Below are 22,103 nucleotides of genomic sequence, written 5' to 3'. Positions count from 1 at the left end.
GCATGAGCAGACTTACTTGTTTAAATGACCATTCATGTCCCAACTCTTCAGTACACTCGTATAACACCATCCATAAAACAGGACTTTAAGGGAAGCCTTCTCTCTCCCTTGGAACCCCCCTAGCTGCACAGCTTTAATACCTTTCAGCATGTCCTCAATTCTTTTGAAGCGGTGCCTAACTCATTACCTGAGAAAGCCCAGCGGTTACTACAGAAAGGCTGTGTCAACCTCTCATGTTTCAGAGATGCATTTACTTCAATCTGAATTGCTGCAGCACGTTCAGCCCACCTGAATTATGCCAGTGAGGGCCTACTCTCTCTAAATGTATTTGGGTTACAATATACTATCTACAAAAAGATAACCTACCAAAAATAAGAACGTTCCTAAAAACTTAACAATGCATCCAAAGCAGTGTCCAAGAAAAAGTAGATCCTGCTCCCCTTAAAGAAGGGGAAATGCCTGTGCCATTTGAGTCTCTTTCCTATCTCTAGTCTAAATTGCATACTAGAAGCATAATATGGTTCTCCACAGAACTGAATAATCCCACCATCTCTTTTAAGGTTGAGCAGCACCACACTAAAGAGTTTTACGCTATCCAAAAGCTGAAATCCTGTACATGTTATTGGTCTCTGATAAGATTGTCTGAAAATAATAGGAGAAACATGGTAAAATAGCAGAAGAAGCTTGAGTATAAGATATTTTTCTTTATCATACCAAATGGTTTCTATTATCCAGCTTCTATGAACTGCACTCCTGACATCAGTAATTGACAAGAATAAAGAATAAGCCTACCAAGGACTGTGCGCACTGAAAGTAACTTTGGACTTTCCAAGCTAGTAATGTACTTGGTTATCACGTACAGACAAAAACATTTTCAGCTGATTCTTTACATTGGCCCAAATTATACCAGTTACGAGGCAGTCTCTGTAGGCTGCAAATTGCTTAAACAAAGCACCAAGAATTTAAATGTAGCAGAAAAAAAATATGCGAAGAAATTTAAGAGAGCTTTCACACTACATAAGATTTACTTCAACTGTGTTTCAGACTGTGTTTGCAGTCTCCCCCATCCTACTTCTTTTGCATAAGGAGATGGAAGAGGAAAATGCCTGTATCACGTATTTAACATAAAAGCTTTTCAAACCAGCAGGAAGCTCTCAGTTCAATCATGCTTTATGTACTGAAAGGTTAACTAATGGGAGAGGCTTATTAGCACAAATAATACCACTTCAGCCTACAATCCCAACAACACACAAGCTAAGCAAGTTCAGGACCCATCAGCATTTAAATGGAAACTAAAAAAAAAAGCAAAACAACTAAAAACCCACACCATACACCACCTCCTGCCATAAAAGAGGGGCACCTCTTGGGGTCCTCATATCTTGTGGGCAACAGCAGTAGTTCCAAGGACACTACCTCTCCCTGGCAGTTGGTACTGAACCACTCTTTCAGGGCAGACAAGGAAGCACCGGGAGACCTTACTGTTTTAAGAAAAGATGATCATTCAGAACATACCACCTCCGATTCTGGCGCTATAGCTTTAGTTACATCATTTAATCTCAGTTTTCTCATTCTATTAGGATGTTCATGTGTACCTTTCAAAGGGATATTGAGATGTATCGTGATTGCGTAGATCTTTTAAAATGAAATGCGTATGTTTTAACCATTATAACAACAGTTACAAGAACTGTTTTGAATAAAGAACTGTCTCTCTCTCTTGCAAACTCAGTATTTCATGAATAAGCTTGCAGGAACTTAGGTGCTGGAGTTCTAGCAAAACTAGTTCTGTGCGCTTCTCTCCTCTAAATTGTCTCTGCATTGTCTTTTTAGAATGGAAAAAGCAGCATCTTCATTCATTTCCCATGTAAAACTGTGAAGGATTAGTCTTCCGTGTTCTACAGAAAAGTGGATTTTTACCCCTGAACCAGCTGTATGTCGTTGACCAAGTTGTCTTTTCTCTGCATTATATTTTGAAAACCTCAAAAATTAAAATCATGTTATAAACATGTACACATTGTTTGGATTAGATAAGATTTATATATTTTGTTAGTAAGATTCAATAATACATTTTCATCTAAGATGTTCTTCCTAGAGGCTTCACAGAGAAACAATTCATTTCGCTGTAACTGATGTAGTACCAAGCAGTTGTTAACCTTTGATGAGAAGGTTACATCAGATACCAAGTCAGGGGTAAATTAAACTGATGATTGCCCTTGTTTAATTGCTTTTGAGTAGTACTTGGTATGTTTGAATACACAGTGAGTTATTACCGTACCCTGCTGCTATCCATTAACACCAAGATCAGGAATTTTATTTTACTTTTTAAATGCAACCATAGAGAAGGCGATAAAGGCTTTAATTACAAACAGATTTAATTTAGAATCTATTAGTGCAACTTACCCATGCATACAGAAGGAAGATGTGTTGGTCTGAACAAACTTGTAGGTTCGCTGTTTCTTGTAAAGAAAAATACAGAGACTGCCAATTGTTAGTATAGAGTCTACAAATATAAGAGATGAACACTAAAAGACTCAGACTTATCTCCTTCAGGTCTTTGATATTTCAAGAAAAGAACTTCACTGGAGCTTGTCTTTCTTTTTATTTTTTGAACCAGCTGAACAAACGAACAAAAAAAACCCAAATTCACCATTTCACTACCTCGTATTTAATTCTTTAGAAAAACAACAACAGCAAAAACGTTAAGAGGCAAAATCTGTATTTTCTCAGCGTCAGAAAGAGTCCCAATATTTCCTGGTTTACTCAGTCACTGACAGACTGTGTTCCAAAATGTGAAGATTCCAATTAGTTCTGAAATACTAAGAAAGTACTGCAAAGCAGTAAAGGCAGTTCAGCTCAAATTATACAGAAATTATAATATATCAAAGCCCTAGATGAAGTATTCTAACAAATACTATAATCACAGGAGACACTAAATATTAAGCAAAACACAGTATGTTTATATAGTGTACAAGCAATAACATAACATTTATTGTCATATAGGGTCTTTGGATAGATACTATGGAAGGCTCCAAGAACCGATCATTGAACAACTCTCAGTGATTTAAAGAACCACAGCAGAGCCCAAAACAGATATTCACAAATTAAATAGGTTTCAAGCTTCGTTTTAAATAGAAGCTATATATCTAGGGATGAATCTTTCTCTCAACAGCAATCCCATTTAGATTTTTGCTTCTAATTAGGAGCATATATTTTTTTTTTTTATTTCTGCACTTACACTGAAGTACTAGGGTCTGGCTTCACTAGATGTACAACACTAAAATGAGCAGATTTGTATTTGGGGAGAAAAGTAGAAAGCTGTTTGTTCTGTCCACTATACCAAATGACGATATTATGAGTAGAAGCCAGCTTCCTTGATGAAACACACAAGGATGTGTTAAAGCACAGCAAAGCTCTCTCTTTTTATGGAAAAAATGAGCAAAGACAGTGCATTTAGTTATCCATATCTTTAAGGAAGGTTTCACAAAATTACTTATGTAATTTGCCATTGATTCTTCCTCTATATTCTCCAATTCTTAATTTTCCACTCTCCGTTGTCCACCAGAAGTCAACCAAGCTGCGGAACTGAAGCCCCAAGATTATATTCAGATTTGTGGCTCTAATTAGGTTAATCTGTGGTCCAACTCATAACTTGACCATTCATGCTAACATAAACCTTCCAGCTCTTTATACTGTATCTCAAATCAGCTTCACAACCTTCAGTAACAGTGAAAGCTCTAAGATCTACGCATAAACTGTTTCTGAGAGGAGAATTAATGAATCCCTGTATCAAAGCACTGAGCTTCCATGCTGCCTGAGTGCAACCAGGGATCTGAAATCCATCATCTTTAGCCGCAGGGCATCAGTGTGCTATTTCCTGCACTATTGCATTCAGCTACATACATTCATTCATACACCTGGTGCAGCCACCGGCAACAAAGCAGGAACTGAACCTCAAAAGGTCATCAGGATAACTTGATGAGGCATACTGACAAGCTGTGGCAGCCATAAACAGGCATACCAGGGTGAGAAGCTCCTTAACCTCTAGAGGTTTACTCTCAACTCCTGATCTGCTACCAGAGATCTTCCCGAGAGCTAGTAGATAACAACAGATGGACCATTCCTATGCATAATGTGAACCAGATCAAATAAGTTAAAAGTGGATTTTAATCAACTTCTCAAAATAAAAGCAGAAGTAACAGCAGCACGTTTTAAAGCTGTAGGTCAATTCTCTTTCCTTCAAATTAGTTTTCCTTTACTAACTTGTCTGTGCTCTAGGGAATAATCAATGAATGCAGCATGCACAAGCACATGGGATTTTGTAGACCCAAAGAGTTTAGAGGAGGACAGGATAAGGCTAAGGACATTTTGGGACAGTATCCCTAAGTGTTTAAATAAAACAGTTCCATAAAAAAGATCAGAATTGCTGGCAATTTTACAGTAGCAGACAAAACAGACACTGATGTTTATACCTAAAATTTGAAGCTTCTTCAGATATAGCTTCTCAAGCAAACTAATGATGCTGAAGTCTAATGTGTTTGCCATACTTTTTTCATTCCATAAGCCTGACATAACTGGCAAGCGGTTATGCTCTGTTTTTTGTGCGCATGATCTGGGTATACATGCCTCTTTGTACACTTAACTATTTTCAGAGTACTCAGTCAGGAAACAGAGACCTTCTTCCAGGTAAAAATCACATCTGTCAGGCTGACCCTGGCCAGCACAGATTACAAAGCAGGTCTTTGCTGATGTTACATATACTTTCTCCAACTCTTTTGCTCAGTAAGTTCCAATTTTGTGTGTCCTCTTAGGACACTAATAATGGAAAAAGGTACTTCAACTCAGATGTGGACATACCACCTTTAAGAACTTAAAGAACATTTAGCTGCTGTCGTGTCTCCTACATCTACATCTCTGTTTTCATTTGATCCAAAAGAAATAAAAACAACCTAAGTTTTCAGGACCAGGTTTAAAAGTAATCTATTTTCTTTAGTTGAAAACAGGTTTATGAGTTCATTGAGATTTGTCTTTAAAATTACCCTAAAGTCTAATGTGTAAGTTAATTACCTCCAGACAAGCATCTCCTATAATAAACCATGCCCACTGAGCATGTCATGATAGATGTGAAAAAACAATTGTGATTTGTATGAAATACCACAAAATTCATCCCTACATTATGTACCACACCTCGTCACACAGAGACAGCAAATGATTTGCATCTCAACAAAATGCCTGTTATGACTTCGAATAGGCCTTTTTGTGTGAAGTAAATATCCACGTTACACATACATCAGTCTTCTGCCTGATTTCTTAGCTTTTAGTATTTAAATGATACATTAATATTTTTCTGCTCTCTTCCTCCTTGTCCAGACAAATCATAATGCTGGGCAATCTTAAGCCCTCTTGCAAACAAGTTCAAGTAAATTAAGAATTTACCAGTCACTAACAAGAAGTTACTTTTCCCTCTCAGGAAAAGTAGTAACTCACTGCATAGATGATGTTCATCTCTCTCAGTGGTGATTAATACAGATGTACTTAAATCATCTTCTGTGATCAACATAAAGAAATGGAGTGTAATTAACAGTCAAGTCTCATCTGAAAATTACTGCCATCTAAGCAAAAAGGAAGATGTGACTTACAATTTAGTTTTAGCAATAATTATAGAGGGGAGGTAGACACTTGTGATGCATTCTGTGTGATCCTCAGAACACGTCTGCAATGCTCAACAAGCATTACAGAGTTTAAGGTACCCGTTTTTGCTAAGGGTCAATACACCCATCCCAACCCTTATGATGACAGCACGCTACATGGTCCATGAGGATAACTTGAGGAGTTTACAAACTACAGCTACACGCTTATAAAAAATATGTGAAGTGAAAGAGAAACTCCACTGAATCTTCATATGCTAACATAAATTATAATTGCTCTGACTCCTTCATTCAGCTCATTTGCCACCTCGCCTGGAAAGTTAGCAGTCAAGCTTTTGAGTCTTCATGCATATGTTAATCCCCAGGTTGCACCAACTCAGAAGTCTGCACCACAGAACTCACCCATAACAGAAAGCTGCATTCAGATATTTTTTTATATGAATAGTTACAGGAGAGCTGCAGAGTATACCTTCAGACAGGTTGCTGGATTTTGTCCTGGTTGAAAACATCTTTAGACCTTTTTTTTTTTTTTTTTTTTTTTTTTTTTTTTTTTTTTAAGATTTTCCAAGGATCCAGACAATATAATCTTTTGTTTGAAAACTCATTCTAATCCCCTCCCTCCCTTAACCAGTAGATGGTCCAGCTGTTCTCATGCACCAGTTGCTTCACTTCCTTGGCTATACAGATACGCATTACACACGATATTGCCTCCTGTATCTAGCCAGTCAGTAAACAACTCCTTGCTTCACTGAAGAAGGCCCTGCCCCACCTTACCTTTTGGCGATCTGCTGGCATGCTTCAGTATAAAACATCTACCCCTAATTTTAAATTTCATACCAACCTGTAAAGGCTCACCAGTTGTTTAAACAGGAGAAATATACACAGGTCACTACTGATTCTTGAGTGAAAACAGAAATGATAAGCATTAAGCCTCAAGTGATAACACTTTTTGGAACACTAATATTCAATCACTTTCAGTATGCTATAAGAACTGTATCAAACAAAGACATTTTATACTGGTTTAAAGCTTGGAAAGGCAAGAACAACAACACTATACTGAACTCATCACTAAAAGTGAGGTTAAGATATGGTGAAGTTTTTGTATTCACAATAATTAATTTATTCTTACATTAAGTCTGAGTTGGTTAAAAAAATGAAGTCTAACACAGTGAAACATGCACTTTAAAAGAAAACTAACCATAAGGACAATGAAAGTAGCTAAAAAAAACATGAAACAAGATAGGAGACTGAAGCAGATCACCTTTTCTTTTTTCCCCTCCCCTCTCCACGTGGTTTACAGCCTCTGCAGGCCTAATGCCTGGAAAACGAAGCAAGCTACTCTTAAGTAAACCCCCTTCTTTCTACTCACTTGAGTATAAAAACATAACTCTCTTAATGTCTTCTCTGAATTTGGCCTAAGAAAGGCTGAAACATTTTGTATCAAGCTTATTTTGGTCACAGAAAAGAAAAACACCAATTGCTATTATTATTTTACCAACATTTATCATTTCTGCCTAGTCCTCAAGATACTCAGCTCATCATACACCTTCAGTGGTTATTCTTCTCCTGATACCAACTTTTTTTTACTGCTTCTGTCTCTTCTCAGATGACATACCTCAGCTGGGCACTGCAGTTTGGTAGAGAGTCTCCAGGGGACTTTTAGCAAAGAGAAGCCAGAGAAGCCCCTAGAGCCATAAACCCAAACACAGACTTAGGCCAATCAGTACAGGGTAAGAGTCTTTCCAACAACTGAAGAATGAATTTAACAGAACATACACCTACATTTTCTTCCCTATCTGCAGATTCTCATTTAGCAATGCTGTCTTTAACTTGGGGAAAACTGACTTTTTATTCGTATCTATCACTTGAGAATCAGAATGTTCTATATCAAATCCTGTAGCCTTCATTTGCCACCTGGTGCTAAGTGATAGATATTCATTAACGTAACAATTACTTAGGCAGTATTTCTTCCAAAATCACTACGATTTTTTCTTCAACTTAGAGCTTACTTTCTACGAGCAATTAAGAAACTGGACTAGTCTTACTACCAGGCCTTACTAGTCTTACAAGACCAGCCTGAGGAACCAGAGGTAAGATGACAGTTGACAAACAAACAAAAATGAAAAGCTGCAAAATAAAACAGCAGCACACACGGGTAGATGATTTGTCTCTCTGTAGTCATCAACAGAACGATATTCATCATAACCTGCAGCTGTTTTCCTCTCCCATTTTGTTCTCTGTAAAGATTTTTGCATGCTGTAAAACCAAAAAGTAGAAGGTTTGGTAGTGTAAGGTGAATGATAGTATAGAAACATGCAACCATAACTCAAATCTGCAGTAGATTGTAGAATGCAATTTTCTGGTACATGTTTGGACTTCATTCTTTGAATGAATCGTCAGGAAAAAAAAATCTTATAAGAAAGGATCTGATATTGTAACAACACTTTCATTCCACACGCTACAGTTAGCTCTGTTCACACAAACACCTCATGCTTCATATATGACATTGATCTGGAAGGTATGTCATCCATTTTCCCAGGGCTGCCAACCTATACTTCATTGTAAATCAGGAGAGAAAACAGTTTGAGGTTGTAATTTTTCCTCGTATGAAACAGACACCTTAGCTAATGAATTTCCACAATGTCTGAAAGACTCTTAATTAAAAAATGAATACAAACAGAACAACCATAAATTAAACAAGCAGATATGCAAGTCTTTGTTAAAGATAACTTTTTTGGCTTTTAACCTCTTACAAATCAAAAGAGATTATAATGAACACTCCAAAACATACATGGTGTTCAAAAAACATGGAAACTATTAGAAAGTCTCCTCAGAGCACAAGCCCCTCTCGCAACCTTTAAAATGGTATCAGATCTTGATAAACCATAGACCGTACGATGAATTTTTGTATTAAATTTTAATCTAGTGATGCACAGTAGAAAATAATGATCACCAAATTGCTTTCGTGACCAGTTATCACCAACAGAGCACCCAGGGAAGAGCAAGAAGGCCTGAATTCAGTGGACAGGCATCCTTAAAAAATAAATAAAAGCATGACTGGAATACTCAGAAAGATCCCCAAAGAAGAGACCTCCCTAGCATTCATCCAGAAAAGTTTCACTTTTTTTTAAACAAAAAAAAGAACAAAAAACACAATTGCTCCTGAAAATTCAAATTGTTAAATATATATAAAATGAATTACCTTAACATCATTTTGCCTGTTTTAATACCTAGTTTAACTCTTCTTCCTACAGTTTACTTTGTGGTTTAACTAATTACCTTCTTCAAGTTTTATTTAATTACCAGTTTAATAAGCTTTTGCAACTGTCAGGATATGCAAATAAATTTCTCCTATACCTTTATTACCATTTGATCCATTGCCTTGTTTCTTTAGGCACAGAAAAATTGCCTAATGGAAGAACAAGGCTTTGAAAAAAGGAAGATGGACAGCATCTTTGAACATGACAGCACACAGCATGTGGTAGATTTCAGTCAAAAAGACTGATCTCATGGAAAGCTTGCATATATTTTACAAAGTAAGAGGTCATATGTTCTCACATTTAAAGTGTCATTTCAAAAGGCTATTGTTGGTGATAGACATAAGCAGTAATACCAGGCCCAGGAGAGCACTGTAACTTAGCTTTGGATACTCACAAATAACTGGCAAATGCTCCTAAATCCTGACCACAAAAGAATATGAGAAACTGAAGTTGAACTAGTTCTGTATTTGTTGCTAGCGAACATCTTCAGGCATAAAATTAACTGAACTACACCAGAAACAGTCAACAGAACTTTTAGTACTAATATCAACTGCAATTAATAGCTTAGCTTTACATATCTGATGTCTGTAGGTATCAGATAATGTTAGGAAAAAGTCAAAAAAGTTCCGTTGGACTCATTTGTAAGAAAAGAGTTGATAATATTCAAAACCAAGTTATAGAGAAAGACTATGTGCCTTCATAATTAATGCTGAGAAATTCCGTTTTGGTACTTGTGTACATTTCCCCTCTCCCTTCCCCTGAGCACCACCAAGAAGAGCCTAACTTCTCTTTCCTCTATTAACATCCCAGAAGGCAACCAAAAGCAATGAGAACCCATCTTAGACTTCTCTAAGACTGAACCAATTCATATATCTGTACTTCTCCTCACATGTTCTCCAGTTACTCGATAGCATTTTACAAATATGCTTTATTACAACAGCTGAAGAATATACAGTGGCTTATTCAATTATGTCCAACCACTTTTGCTTCACATGAGTTATGGAATTCTAACCCATTAGGCTTAACATATTGTTCATATTGACAGTATCTTCTGCTTTTCAGCCTTTTTATTGTTGTTGTTGTTTTTTAATGTTTGTTTTGAGAAAGCAAGAAAAACATGGGTGGAAAATACATACTGCCGGGATTTTTAAAATGCTGGCAATGAGTGCTAGCCTTAACCCTTGCTTCAGAGCCATCCTGCAATACACCGAGTGCTTCCAGAAGACTCCAAACATTGTAAATTCTTCTGTAATTCAGCAGCAGACTAAGACCGTCAGTCATTCACATCAGGTCTGTATATTGGACCCTGACATTCCTCATGCTTACTTATACTTTCTCTAGGTTCCAATGAAATGTCAACAACTCCCCAGCTCATTCAAATCCTGCAAATGTCACATCCCTCTTCCACTATGAATTGATGCATAAGACATGGCAAACAAGAGCATTAAGCAACATGACCAGCTTCTACCTCTAGTAAATGTCTTGGCTACTTCATTTAGAAAGGAAAACAAGTGCTTCCTTCCCAGCCCCCTCCCCACCACATCAGAAAAAAAAACAAACCTCTCCAAAAGTTTCCAGTCTTAGCCTCATTTTCTCAATTCCACACTTTCACTAAAGCCACTTTCATCCAAACTTCCATATTTGAATATTTGCTCTCACAAAGGCAAAGTTTATTTTCTTTTTGCAAAGCTATGTTGTTTTGAACTAACTGATGCTTGCAATAGCAGATTAGATCAACTCTTTCTGCAGTAGGTGAGGATCTGGTCAGTTCTCACTTAACTTTCTCAGTGAGAAAAATGAATTATCACTCCATTTCATTCTTTGCCTTCTGAGAATAGTAATGCTACACCATAAGTTCAGTTGTATTCAAGACTATGCAGTTGTCAAGTAGATTAACTCTGCCATGATACGGAATCTCATGACCGCCCGCCCCGCCTCCCCTTCTTCTGGGGCCAAATCTTGGCTCCCTGTTCATCCCATTCAGTAAACATGATGAGTGCTGAAGACACAAAGTGCAGAGTATGACACATGTTATTTTATATTAATAGTATAGTATAGGGTCTATTTATACTCACTATGTGCAGTTGCAGAAAGTCACCAAGCCCAGGGGCACTGTCAATCCTCACAAGAATGCCATCCTTCACTGTTGTGCTGAAGCCCACAGCAAGACGGTCTGTCCTTGTGCTTGGTCTGTCATTAGCTGGCCAGGTGTACAAGATGAGACCTCCACTCTTCCCAAATATATATGTGGCACCAGCTACAAAACAGAAAACCAAAGAAAAAAGCATTAATTATTTGTTTCATTTATTTGTCAACTCTGGAAATAATTCTATGACTTCTGAAAAGGAATATATGCAAGCATATGCTTTCATTAGTTAACATGGTAAAATCAAGGCCCCCTACTGGCCAGGCTACTGACAGCACACAGAGAAGACCATGCAAATCAATTTGAGTCGACGATGGAAATGTATTTTCCAGGCTCCGCTAGGTAATAGTGGAGGACAGCACACTAAAATACATTTTGTGACAAATGACATGGAGAGTCCTCTTGGATATTTATGACACGTGTTATAATGCACACAAAATGGCTATTCAGACTGCCCTCCCACATGCATTCCACTAGTTTTCCTGTGTGGAGCCACAACCCTAGAATGCTAGATGCTTTTTCTAACAGAAGGAGATAAGAAGGTGAAATAGCTTTTTAAATCTGACAAAATGTATCTGTTCCTCCACCATTAGCCTTGCACCATTAGACTCAATAACAAACAACATAATTTCTTTCTTACGGAAAGTTCATCCTTCAGATGAACATGGACTCAAGACTCCAAATACTTCCAGCATGTAATCTAAATGTGCATGTATGTTATTCAGAGCATCCTCATGTTCCTACATTCATAACAGCAGGAGAACCACAAGCAAACAAACAAGCTTCCTCTTGAGGTATAAATCACTTAAGACTTCTCTACTGTATGCAACCAGCTAAATTGTATCTCAGGCTTCCAATGTAAGTTATTTCAGTTCCTAAATAAAGGCAAGCAGCCTTTGAGATAAAGATAAGTGAAATGCTTATCAAGAATGAATGATTTCATTAGTGCTTAATGTCATCCCAGACAATGTCAGATAGCATAATGCTCCTTTTTTTGGGGGGGAGGAGAGGGAAGAGTTTAAAAAACAAAAGAGAAACACCAAAAGCCAACCAAACATCTGTTTCGGAAGCATGGGTTAAGGGATTCAGTCTTATTTGGGTATTCAAAGGAAATATTTGGCCTCTTTGAAACTTGTCTTGTCTTCAGTTCAGGACTCCTCACGGTGAGAAACTATTTTTTCAACACTGCTTAAGACTTTCGGAAATCTAGTACATACATCTCCAGCAGAATGTGTCTTCACAATCAGCTTGGGAATTTGTTCCCTGACTTTTTGTTTTTGAAAAAGGACAATACCAAACCTCTCCAAACCTGAATGCTGTCCTCTCACATTTACAAGGGCCATCTCAGCTCAGTTAGACAGACACACAAGTGAGAAATCTACCATCACAGATGAATAAGCTGAGAAGCAGAAGTGTTCAGAGACCACTTTCTCACTTGTACTCAACACTCGAAGTTAGGAAGATTTCTATAACTCATCAAAACAGCCTCTGAGCTTCTTGGAAAATGTGATTAAAATTGCCATTCCAGATCCAAATCTACAGGCAAGTCAGGAACATATCTCTCAATGTCTCAGCCACTTACTGTACCTGAGTTTCTAAGTACTATTACAACAGATCACAAGCTACAAAATAATAAGCAAAAATATCCAGCTCCCATTTCAGCACCAGGGATGAGAGATGTTTATAGGACATGCATAGCAGCATAGGACAACTAGGTACATTTTCCAGACTGAGTGAAACTACAACTAATGCTATTTCCACCCCCACCATGTATACCAACCAGCAACGTGTATCAAATAACCCTGAAAAGAATAAGCATAACTAGATAAAGAAACAGGTTGAATCTTATATGGGTCACTTCAACACTTGCCTACAAAGCTGCAGCTCCAGTAAAGCTCTTCATGACCTGAATTCCAATTGAATAGTACATATTAGTGGAAATAATTGATACCCTTCACCCTAGTTTAAGAAGCTTCCTCTCAGCACATATTATCAAGACAGCAAAAACTCAGGCACATAGAAGGGAAATGATTTATAAGCAGCTGACTCAATGATAGAGTGAAAATGTATCCATGTTCCCTACCTTCCAGGTCTCTGCATACCCACCAGAACATACTTCAGTAAATTCAAACAAACACGTCTGAAATCAGAGTTAGGTAGGAAATTTCACTTGTAAGTGTGAGTTAACAGAAAAGCACGCTGACATACTGGAACTTTGAACACACATCGTTTCAGTTTCAGAAAGGTTAATTCTACGGACTGAACTCCAACTGCTCATCAAGATGGAAGATGCATGACTTGAAAAATATGTAGAGTATGTTTTTGTCTCTTTCCTTTTAAACACATCCCCAGCCATATAAGTAAACTCTTCAAATCAGTTAGCAATGACTGGGTATTGAATCATCTATGGCTTTCACCATGGTTGGGAATAGGAACTGCCCACTATAAACTACATTACAAATATATTCCTTCAGTTATTAGCTTGCTCTGAAAGCTGTGTGTATTTCATTGCAGATTAAAACAAGACACAGCAGTGTGTTAAGTAACGCAAGATGAGTTCACGTATTGTTAATGACTTCATGGATTAAAACCTGCTTTCCAAAACTATTCTCACTCGAACTGCAAGTTTGGTTGGTTTCCTTCCACCACCTCCCCCCTTGCCTTTTTTTTTTTTTTTTTCCCACTGGTTATCAGGCCCTTTATAAGGGAAGATGAACTTGGAAGAGTTCTTCACTATTTATAAAGACAGATGATTTCATTGCCTAAGAGCCATTTGGCTGCAGGTAGAGCATGTCAGAGCTCCTGTGAGCTCCAATTAGAACCAATTATGTCTTCATAGGCCTGTCATGGGACTTAACTGCTTAACAGAGCTCATTTTTCCCTCGCAAAACACAGATTTTGCTTCTAGGCTTAACTTGAAGAAATTCAGTACTTTGAGTTTGTGCCCAAAGCTCCATCAGATGAAACCACCAAAAGATCACTACCTAAAGTAACCTTTTAACACAAGCCTGATGGCCAGCAGTTGTTTCTTTATTGTACAGGTCAAAATTACCTCCATAATAATAGATGGGCTGGTTGGTTCACCTGTGCATAACTGAATATACTATTATTTGTTGGATATATAAGTGCCCCTTCCCATTCCTTCCATTTTGAGGCTATACAGGATACACGTTGCCTTGTGTTGAAATCCATGTCACGTTAACTTTATACAAATAAATTAGTTTTCCTCCTCAAGTATAAACAGAATAGTAACTCCAACCTAAAAACACAAGGTGCAGATATTAACTAAAAATTGAAGAGGAAGAATAACCAGAGTTACTACCACAAAGCAATCATATTAGAAAAGCAAACAAACAGAAATCCAGACAAACATTTGACTTGAGTGCTTCCGTTTGACTGCAGCAACCATGAGTTAGTTCACAGAGTTCGAAACTTAAGAGAACTGAACAAGATAAAAAGTAGGTTTTCCCTTCCTCCCAAGACAATTTCTATTTGAGACTGATGATGGATAGGACACTGTTAACGAGCAGCTACTAGATGTTTAGTCCTCATTGTTCAAGGCTTAGTTGCATACCTCATTTAATAAACAACTCCAACCATGCCCTGGAAACAAGAAATTCTGAGGGACTGATTAATTCCATGGCATTTATTGTTAATGTTCCACTACTTCCACTATATTACCCACACTTTGTAAAGACAACAAAGATACAAGTGCACAAAATTATTTCCCCCCTCAGCTGTGAGAAATCCCCCTTCCCACAGTGCCCTGGGCCACCTTTACTGTACCAACGTGCAAAAACAAACAGGAGCAGAACACGTTCAGCTGCTTTACTGGGATACTGCATGCAGAATTTGGAGCTCAGAGAAGCCAAGAAATATACGGTAAGGAAACACTCTGTAGAGATTTAAGCTACTAGGACACCACTACCCGTTCAGCGTACACAAGACTGCAATTTCTCATAAAAATATAGTTTAGCAAAATGGCAGTTGACTACTATAACTTTGGTATTTAGAGATGTAAAAAATCAGAGACTGACATGTCACAATACATGCGACAAGGCTGTTGTTCAGAGCCTGCCTACTTAGCTTAGGGAAGTTGTGTATTTTGCTAGCTACATTCATGGACAGAAATGTTAGATTATTTAGTTCCAGTCAAAACAGGATAGTTTAAGGCAAAATCCTCATCACAGGAAATTCCTAACAGAAAAGTTATCAGCGATGTTATAAGCCACAGCAAGTAAAACCTCACAGTGAGTTGTGCTAAGAAACATTTACTTGAAGTTGGCACCACCATCTATAATTTTAAATCAGTTATCGTTTTTTCTAATCATCGCCCAAAGTCCTCAAAAATCTATCTTAAGGAAGAGTATCCTTCAATCAACGCTGAAGAACTGCAGCAGCTCTATCTTGCCTAGAACTAATCCTGTAAAGCAGTAGAGAACAAGTCTGCCACATTTACACAAGATATAACTTCTTTTGTCCCTTAGGGATTCTGCAAATCTCCTGATGTTAAATAAAAACATTCTCTATTTGCATCTACTAAGCCATTTTATCAACAGCCCATTTTGTCTTTGCTACACCACAACTCTAACACACTCTTCTTCACTGTGGCCAGGAAAATGCCATGTCTGACAGATATTACAGCCCATGAACATATAGACATTGTTTACAGCAGCAACTCCGCACTGGAATGAGTTTAATGTACTGTGAGCAGCACAGTTCAGATTTTTAAAACCAAAAAGTGCCTTTAACATGAAAATTAGTAAGGATCTCAGGTAACAATTGTAGCTTTTAACCAGGCCTGAGTTAAAAGAACAAAATTTATGACCGGAATCCCACATTCCTTCTTGACAACATTGACGAAACAATCTGAACTGAGATAATCTCACACTGTTTTATTGACAGCTAACGAACTTTTATTTTTATTCAGGGATAGGGAAACAGGGACAATAAACAATTAAACACTCAGGGAAAATACCTTTCCTCCCCCTTCTCTGCCTGAACTGCAGCCCACCAGCAACCCTCCCCTTCCTCGTCTCAACTCCCCTGGCCTTCCCAGCATGTTACACTCGGCTCCTTATCCTCCCTGCCCTCCGCAGAGGCAGTGCAGGAGATCAGGGCCAATGCATGGAAGTTTTTCTGCCATTCCCTACTTCTTGTTTATTTTTTGTGTGCCAGCATGGGTTTTCCACAGGCCCCAGTCCCTCAGGGACAGCTGCTCCTGCACAGGTCCCCTACAGGCCCCAGGCATGCCCCTACCCTTGCACGTGATTCTTCACAGGCTTCAGTGAGTTCCTCAGCAGTGTGCATGTTCTCACACAGGATCCCAAGGGCCCCATTCCTTAAGGGATGTCACTACCCCAGGCTGCAGTGCCCTCAAAGGCACACATCATCCGGCACAGAGAGACAGTTTCCAAGTTCTCCAGCATATCCCCAGCCATATCACCTTGCATGTGCCTTTTCCTGATTCTTCTTCTGTGCCCCCTTTCATGCTTCCTCACATGCCACCTCCTGTGTTAACTGTCACTAGCAGCTATCATCCATTCTTAACCATTTCTGAGCAGCGGCACTACATGCTTCTCTGATCAGTTGAAGTTTTAGCATGTGATGGGTTGTTTTCACCCATGTCAGAGCCAGCCGTGACTAGCGCAGGGCAGTTCACAGCCTCCTACCATACTGGTGCTCTGCAGCCCCCTGCCACTCATGCAACTAGAAGTCTCCTGATCATGGTGGTAATTCACCACAAAATATTTAGGTTTATGTATCACGGTAACAATTTCTCTACCTAAAATAACACGAGACACTGAACGTGCCTTTCCCTCATTTATTCTCTTGTATAGGATTCTAAATACATAGTTTTACTTCACATTTGTGTAAAAGGACTGGAAGACTATTTTTATTTTCCTTAATAAGGGAAGAAATGGAAGAATGACAATTTTAGAAGTTGGACTCATAAGTATAAAAACAAAACAACCCTATTATTTTTCTTAACCTATTGCTACTTTTTTTTGAATTTATTTTTTTTTCTTTTTGTGACTACTTCATGGTCCTATTATATTTCCTGATAGTCTATTTTTTTCTGATGAGCCACCTATGGTACTTCATATGTTGCTGTAAAGGTCCTACCATGTTTACAAATAATCAAGGCACTAGTAAAGGAATGCAAGTTAGAATTCTGGCATGAAAGCAGACAAGAAAAGTTCAGACATACAACTGCTGAAACTCAATAAGGAGATGATGCTTCCTGCAGCAGTAAATGTTATGTGGTCATGTAATGAAAAAAACACAGCTCCCCAAAAAACAAGGTGGAGAGAGCTATTCTGCCCTAGCAAGTGGAGATGAACAAAACAACAAGGGAGAGTTGTAAAACAATTTCTGTTCGGATTAACAGAAATCTCTGATCAAATAGAGTGGAGGTTTTGACTGAAATAGCTCTGAATGAAAACCTCAAACGAGCGTCCAGGTCTTTGCCCAACAGTTTTGAGCATTTCAAATAAAAATAATAAAAAAGGTAAATCAGATTAACCCGATTACTAACCCCAAAGATTAAGGTCTCTCCCACATATTCACAGTTTAAGGTAAACCGCATATTTGACCACTCAGTTCACAGACAGGAAAAGAATGGCATAGCTCTTCATGGCTTTACTCAGTTCAACATCTTATTTGCGCTAGTTACTCTCTTCAGGAAAAACATACATAGACTGAGTAAAAATAAAGCTTCTGACAATTGTTTTTCCAGCTTATTGCTTCTGGCTTATCAAATAGGCCACGCATGCTGTGCAACTCTGAGTTTCCCGCAAATGAATTTCTTAGGAGTAAAAAATTAAAAGAATGGTAAAAGAATGTTTTGAGGACAAACAATGAGTGTCCATATCCATTAAGAGTAACAATGATTAAAACAGGTAAAATTCTTACCTAATTTTGCAATAAACTCCTGAATAGCATGGATTTGACTGACTTCATAACTGATCAGAACATAACAATCACCAGAACTGGGTCAACTCTAAGTGTGCTGGAAGATCTATACTGCCTAGAGAGGACTTAATATGTGTTTCCCATTTCCAATTTCTGTGATAAACATTTAAAAATTATTCCTATGGGTGCTGTCCACTACACGCACTGTATACAGGTACCACTATCAAATTAATTAAGGACTGAGAGGGGGGTAAAAAAAAAGATCAAGAAGCAGTTTGACTGAATTTAAGATTCATAAATGGTTTTAGGATTCAAGTAACACAATAACAGCACTAATACCAAGAAGCTTGCCAACCCCCTTCCCTCTGTCCTTCCATATTTGCAAAAGCATCAGCCACACTTAACACCTTCTTAATAAGAAAGAACTAAAGGGAGGTTGAAAGTTTACAGGGGAGTTAGCCGTCATTATCTGACTTGACTATTCCATCACAGGATCCTTCTTAGGAGAAAATAGAGGCAAACTTTTTATGAAATGACTGCTGAAATGTCCATTTATTTAATCAAGAGTTTTAAATTGCCTAAGAATAAAGAAAATTTAAGGTCCTGAAGAACACAAAGCTTCCTGTCTAATCCCCCGAAAAACAAGCTTCTGTGCTTAAAAGGACTTCATATGAAGTAGCTCTTTTTCATTTCAGGACACTCTCTCTTCTCTTGACAATCCTCTGAGATGCAGACTGAACAACATTTTCTTCTCCCTTCTCAAAAAACATACATTGTTTGTTATGAAACTGCAATTCCTTTCCACCAATAAAATATGAAGAAGCTTATTCTACGCCAACAGGAGTTAGGAAATCTGCAAGACTAACTCAAAATGGAAGCAGCAATTTGGATCATGCCTTCTTTGTTTGTCTTTTTTAATGACAGCAAATTAATACGAGTCACTTTCCTCCTCGTATGTGCGCATCAGCCAACAATCGAATCAGACAGTATGCTGCTTCTTATTAGTAACACTGCGTTAAAAAGATTGGAAGAGGAAAAGGGGGAGAGGAAGGGAGTGTTCCGAGAACTACCAGACCGTCCAAGATAGTTTACACTTGAACTATGAATTTCCCTAAATCCAGCATACAGAGAATATCAATTTTTCTCTCTAATCTGAGTTAGTGATGGGGCACATTGGGGATGTTTACTATCTTGGAAGGAATTTAGGGATTAGCTGCTAACTAAAATATGCCCAAGATGACCAAAGACATACCAATTTAAACATAACAGATTACAGCCAGGAAATATTCTTTGTTAATATTTTCATTTACATAAAATGATCGTGTCAACTAATCCACTGTCATGTCTTTATCACTGATCTTAAGTGGGCACCCATAGAAAATGAAGAACAGAGCACGTGTTACTTCCTTAAAGTACACACCCAGACTATGAGCCTTTTTAGCCATTGCCTCAGCGTTATATGGTTCATTTATACAGTAATTCCAAACAGACCTAATTTCCAGGTACTTATCCAGTCTCCCCTTGAAAGCATTTAGAAGTTTTGCATTCACAATAATGGCTTACAAACCTTCAGCAATCACATACGTAACTGTCACTGACGTAGCTAGCTGAACAACAGTCAGCCATGTACCTTAGCAAAGGCAACTGGCAGCGTCCTGCGCTGTGTTAAGAGGACAACAGCCAGCAGTTCAAGTGATTATTCCTCTTTATTCAGTGCTTATTAGACCGCATCTAGAGTAATGCATCCAATTTTGGGGACCCTAATACAAACAGACGTTGACAAACTGAAGTGAGTTCAGTGGAGGGCCACAAATACTGTCATAGGAGACCAAAGTGTCTGCCTTGTGAGGAAAGACCAAAGGAATTGGGCTTACTCAGCTTGGAGAAGACAACTTCAAGAGGACCTAAGGGCAATCTCACAGCACTTGCACAGAAGTTAATGAGAAGACAAAAGCCATGGTCTTCATTGATGAATAACTTGAGAACAAGCAGCAATGGACATGGTTTGAAATAAGAGATTCTGACTTCACGGGATTTAAAGTTTTTTTTTGTTTTTTTTTCCTCCTCACAAAGAGGGATATACAGTCAAACAGGTCATCCAAGGAGATTTGAGAGCCTCCACGCATGGACTTCTCAATATCTGACTACATGAAACTCCAAGCAATCTGATCTGACCTCATAGCTGACCCTGCTCTGAGCAGGGGTTTGAAGCAGAGACTTTCTAAGGTCCCTTCCAGTACTCTATTAAGTGAAGAATCACCTTCATTTTTCATACTTGCTCTTGATAAATAGATATTTCCCTAATTCTTGTACTGGAAGACATAGTGATCTGTCCCTGTATCTATCCTCTCAGTGTCAACCTTGCCTCGTAGAGTGTTATCGTACCACCAGCCTCAGCCCTCAAGTCCTGTCTTTCAGCTGAATCATCAGTTTCAGCCCCAACAACTTCAGGCAGACATATGACAGACATCAATCTAAAAGAGGTCCACAAGGACAATCCCTCCAGGACTTCTCTATGCACCACGGAAAAAGAAAAACATCTTACAAAAAAAACATGTACTGCTCATAACAAATATAGAACTTGCATTAGAGGAAGACACAAGTCTTAAAACCAAAATGCACCAGAAGCAGTCAAAAGAAATTACAAATCCTGCAACTGAAACATGAAATTTGCTGAGTGTAAGTGCACAGAGAACAGTGCCCAGTTACTGTGACCCTTGCAGGACAGGTTTGGGAGCACAGATATCAGTGACAAAACGTTACCTGCCACCTAGTGAGAGACTTCATTAGGTAACTAAATTCAGTAAAAGCAGATGCAAGAGTTTCTTAGTTACATTCATCTGCCGAAGAGAAGCTGGAATCTTAATGTGATTTCTTATTTCTTGGCATTTCCTGATAGAACAGCCCACAGAGAGAATGTCCTTGGAGAAGCCCAGAAGGCAGCATGCCAGAGGAACTCAGAGGCTACTGTTAGCAGACAAAAGCACAGTAGGATTCATAGCACATTTGGGGCGTGGAGTGAGAATAGGGATGTTAGTTAACTAAAATAGTTTTTCAGAATCCGAATGGTAACAAGATGGCCTAGACAGCTCAGAATGGATGGAGGCCAGAGAGCTATTATTGATCCCAGCCCGTTCAGCTCTTCTCTGAAAAAAAAAACTCTCTCTAGTTTTGATCCTTAAGCTATGGCTTACAGCATTAAAACAAATGAACTATCAGGAAAAAAAAAAAATACAAACACAAGCACTGTTCTCTCACTTTCATTTACTCACCTCTTGTTTAGAAGAAAGAACATACAGAATAGAAGGTTTTGCTTGTTTTAAACTGGCCACTCGGTAAGAGTAAATAATTCTTCATTCTTCCTTAAATGTGTTCACATTTCTATAGTCTATGTGGTAAAAACAGTAAATACAGTTTACATTTATGGTCTCCACAGCAGGAGATCAAAGCCCGAACTTTCAGGCTTGAATGCAGAAGAGGGTTAGACTCAAAATACTAGCTACTAGATACTCCCCAGAACCACAGAAGGTGGCTAAATCACACACCAAGTCTGCAGTTGAGCTACTCTGGCAGATTTTTAGAGATCTAACCTACAGGCCACAAGCATTTCAGATGCATGCTATAATAAAAATAGCAAGTTTCATTCTGAAAACCTACTCTTTTGCTACTTATTATTGGTAAACACAGAGTAGTCCTTTAGAATTAAGTGGGGCTGTTTTGGTCTGCCAAGAAAACATACGCTAGAAGTTCTGAGCTTTTTTACTGCACACCAAATACATCATCATCCATCACAACTACTGGAAGGCCAGCGATGAAAAGAAATACTTGTTCAGAAGTTTACCTTTCCAAAGACTCTCTAACCTTCCCCCCAAGGTCACATAGTGGGAATGCAAAAAAAAAAAGCAATCCAGGGCTAATAGCACAGCATACAAACCCTCTGTAAACGATATGCAACTTTTCTTAGTTTTCTTCCCTTCTCACCACCATGAAAGGACACTCACCGTTAGGAGAGGTGTACCGGTGTGAGCTTTACACAGGCGATCTGTTTAAAAGGTACTGTGCCAAAGTAAAAGACAAGTGTAATGGTTGTTTAATCATTCTCACCATGAAGTGCCAATTCTTTAGTCTCTTATGACATTC

General features: G+C 38.4%; 1 protein-coding gene across 3 annotated transcripts in view; it reads right to left on the bottom strand.

The window, feature by feature from the left end:
• NRXN3 (neurexin 3) overlaps positions 1-22,103 on the bottom strand; it is a 981,410-nt gene that overhangs the window by 242,823 nt on the left and 716,484 nt on the right. For all 3 annotated transcript variants that reach the window (XM_035539906.2, XM_035539917.2, XM_035539916.2), the window contains one exon: positions 10,978-11,159. In XM_035539906.2, the coding sequence (XP_035395799.1) occupies positions 10,978-11,159 (182 nt within the window). The remainder of the gene's footprint in view (positions 1-10,977; positions 11,160-22,103) is intronic.

This window comes from Cygnus atratus, chromosome 5 (assembly GCF_013377495.2).
Source record: "Cygnus atratus isolate AKBS03 ecotype Queensland, Australia chromosome 5, CAtr_DNAZoo_HiC_assembly, whole genome shotgun sequence".
Taxonomy (NCBI): domain Eukaryota; kingdom Metazoa; phylum Chordata; class Aves; order Anseriformes; family Anatidae; genus Cygnus; species Cygnus atratus.
Note: the sequence above shows the minus strand (reverse complement) of the source record. Positions and strands in the feature narration are given on the sequence as shown.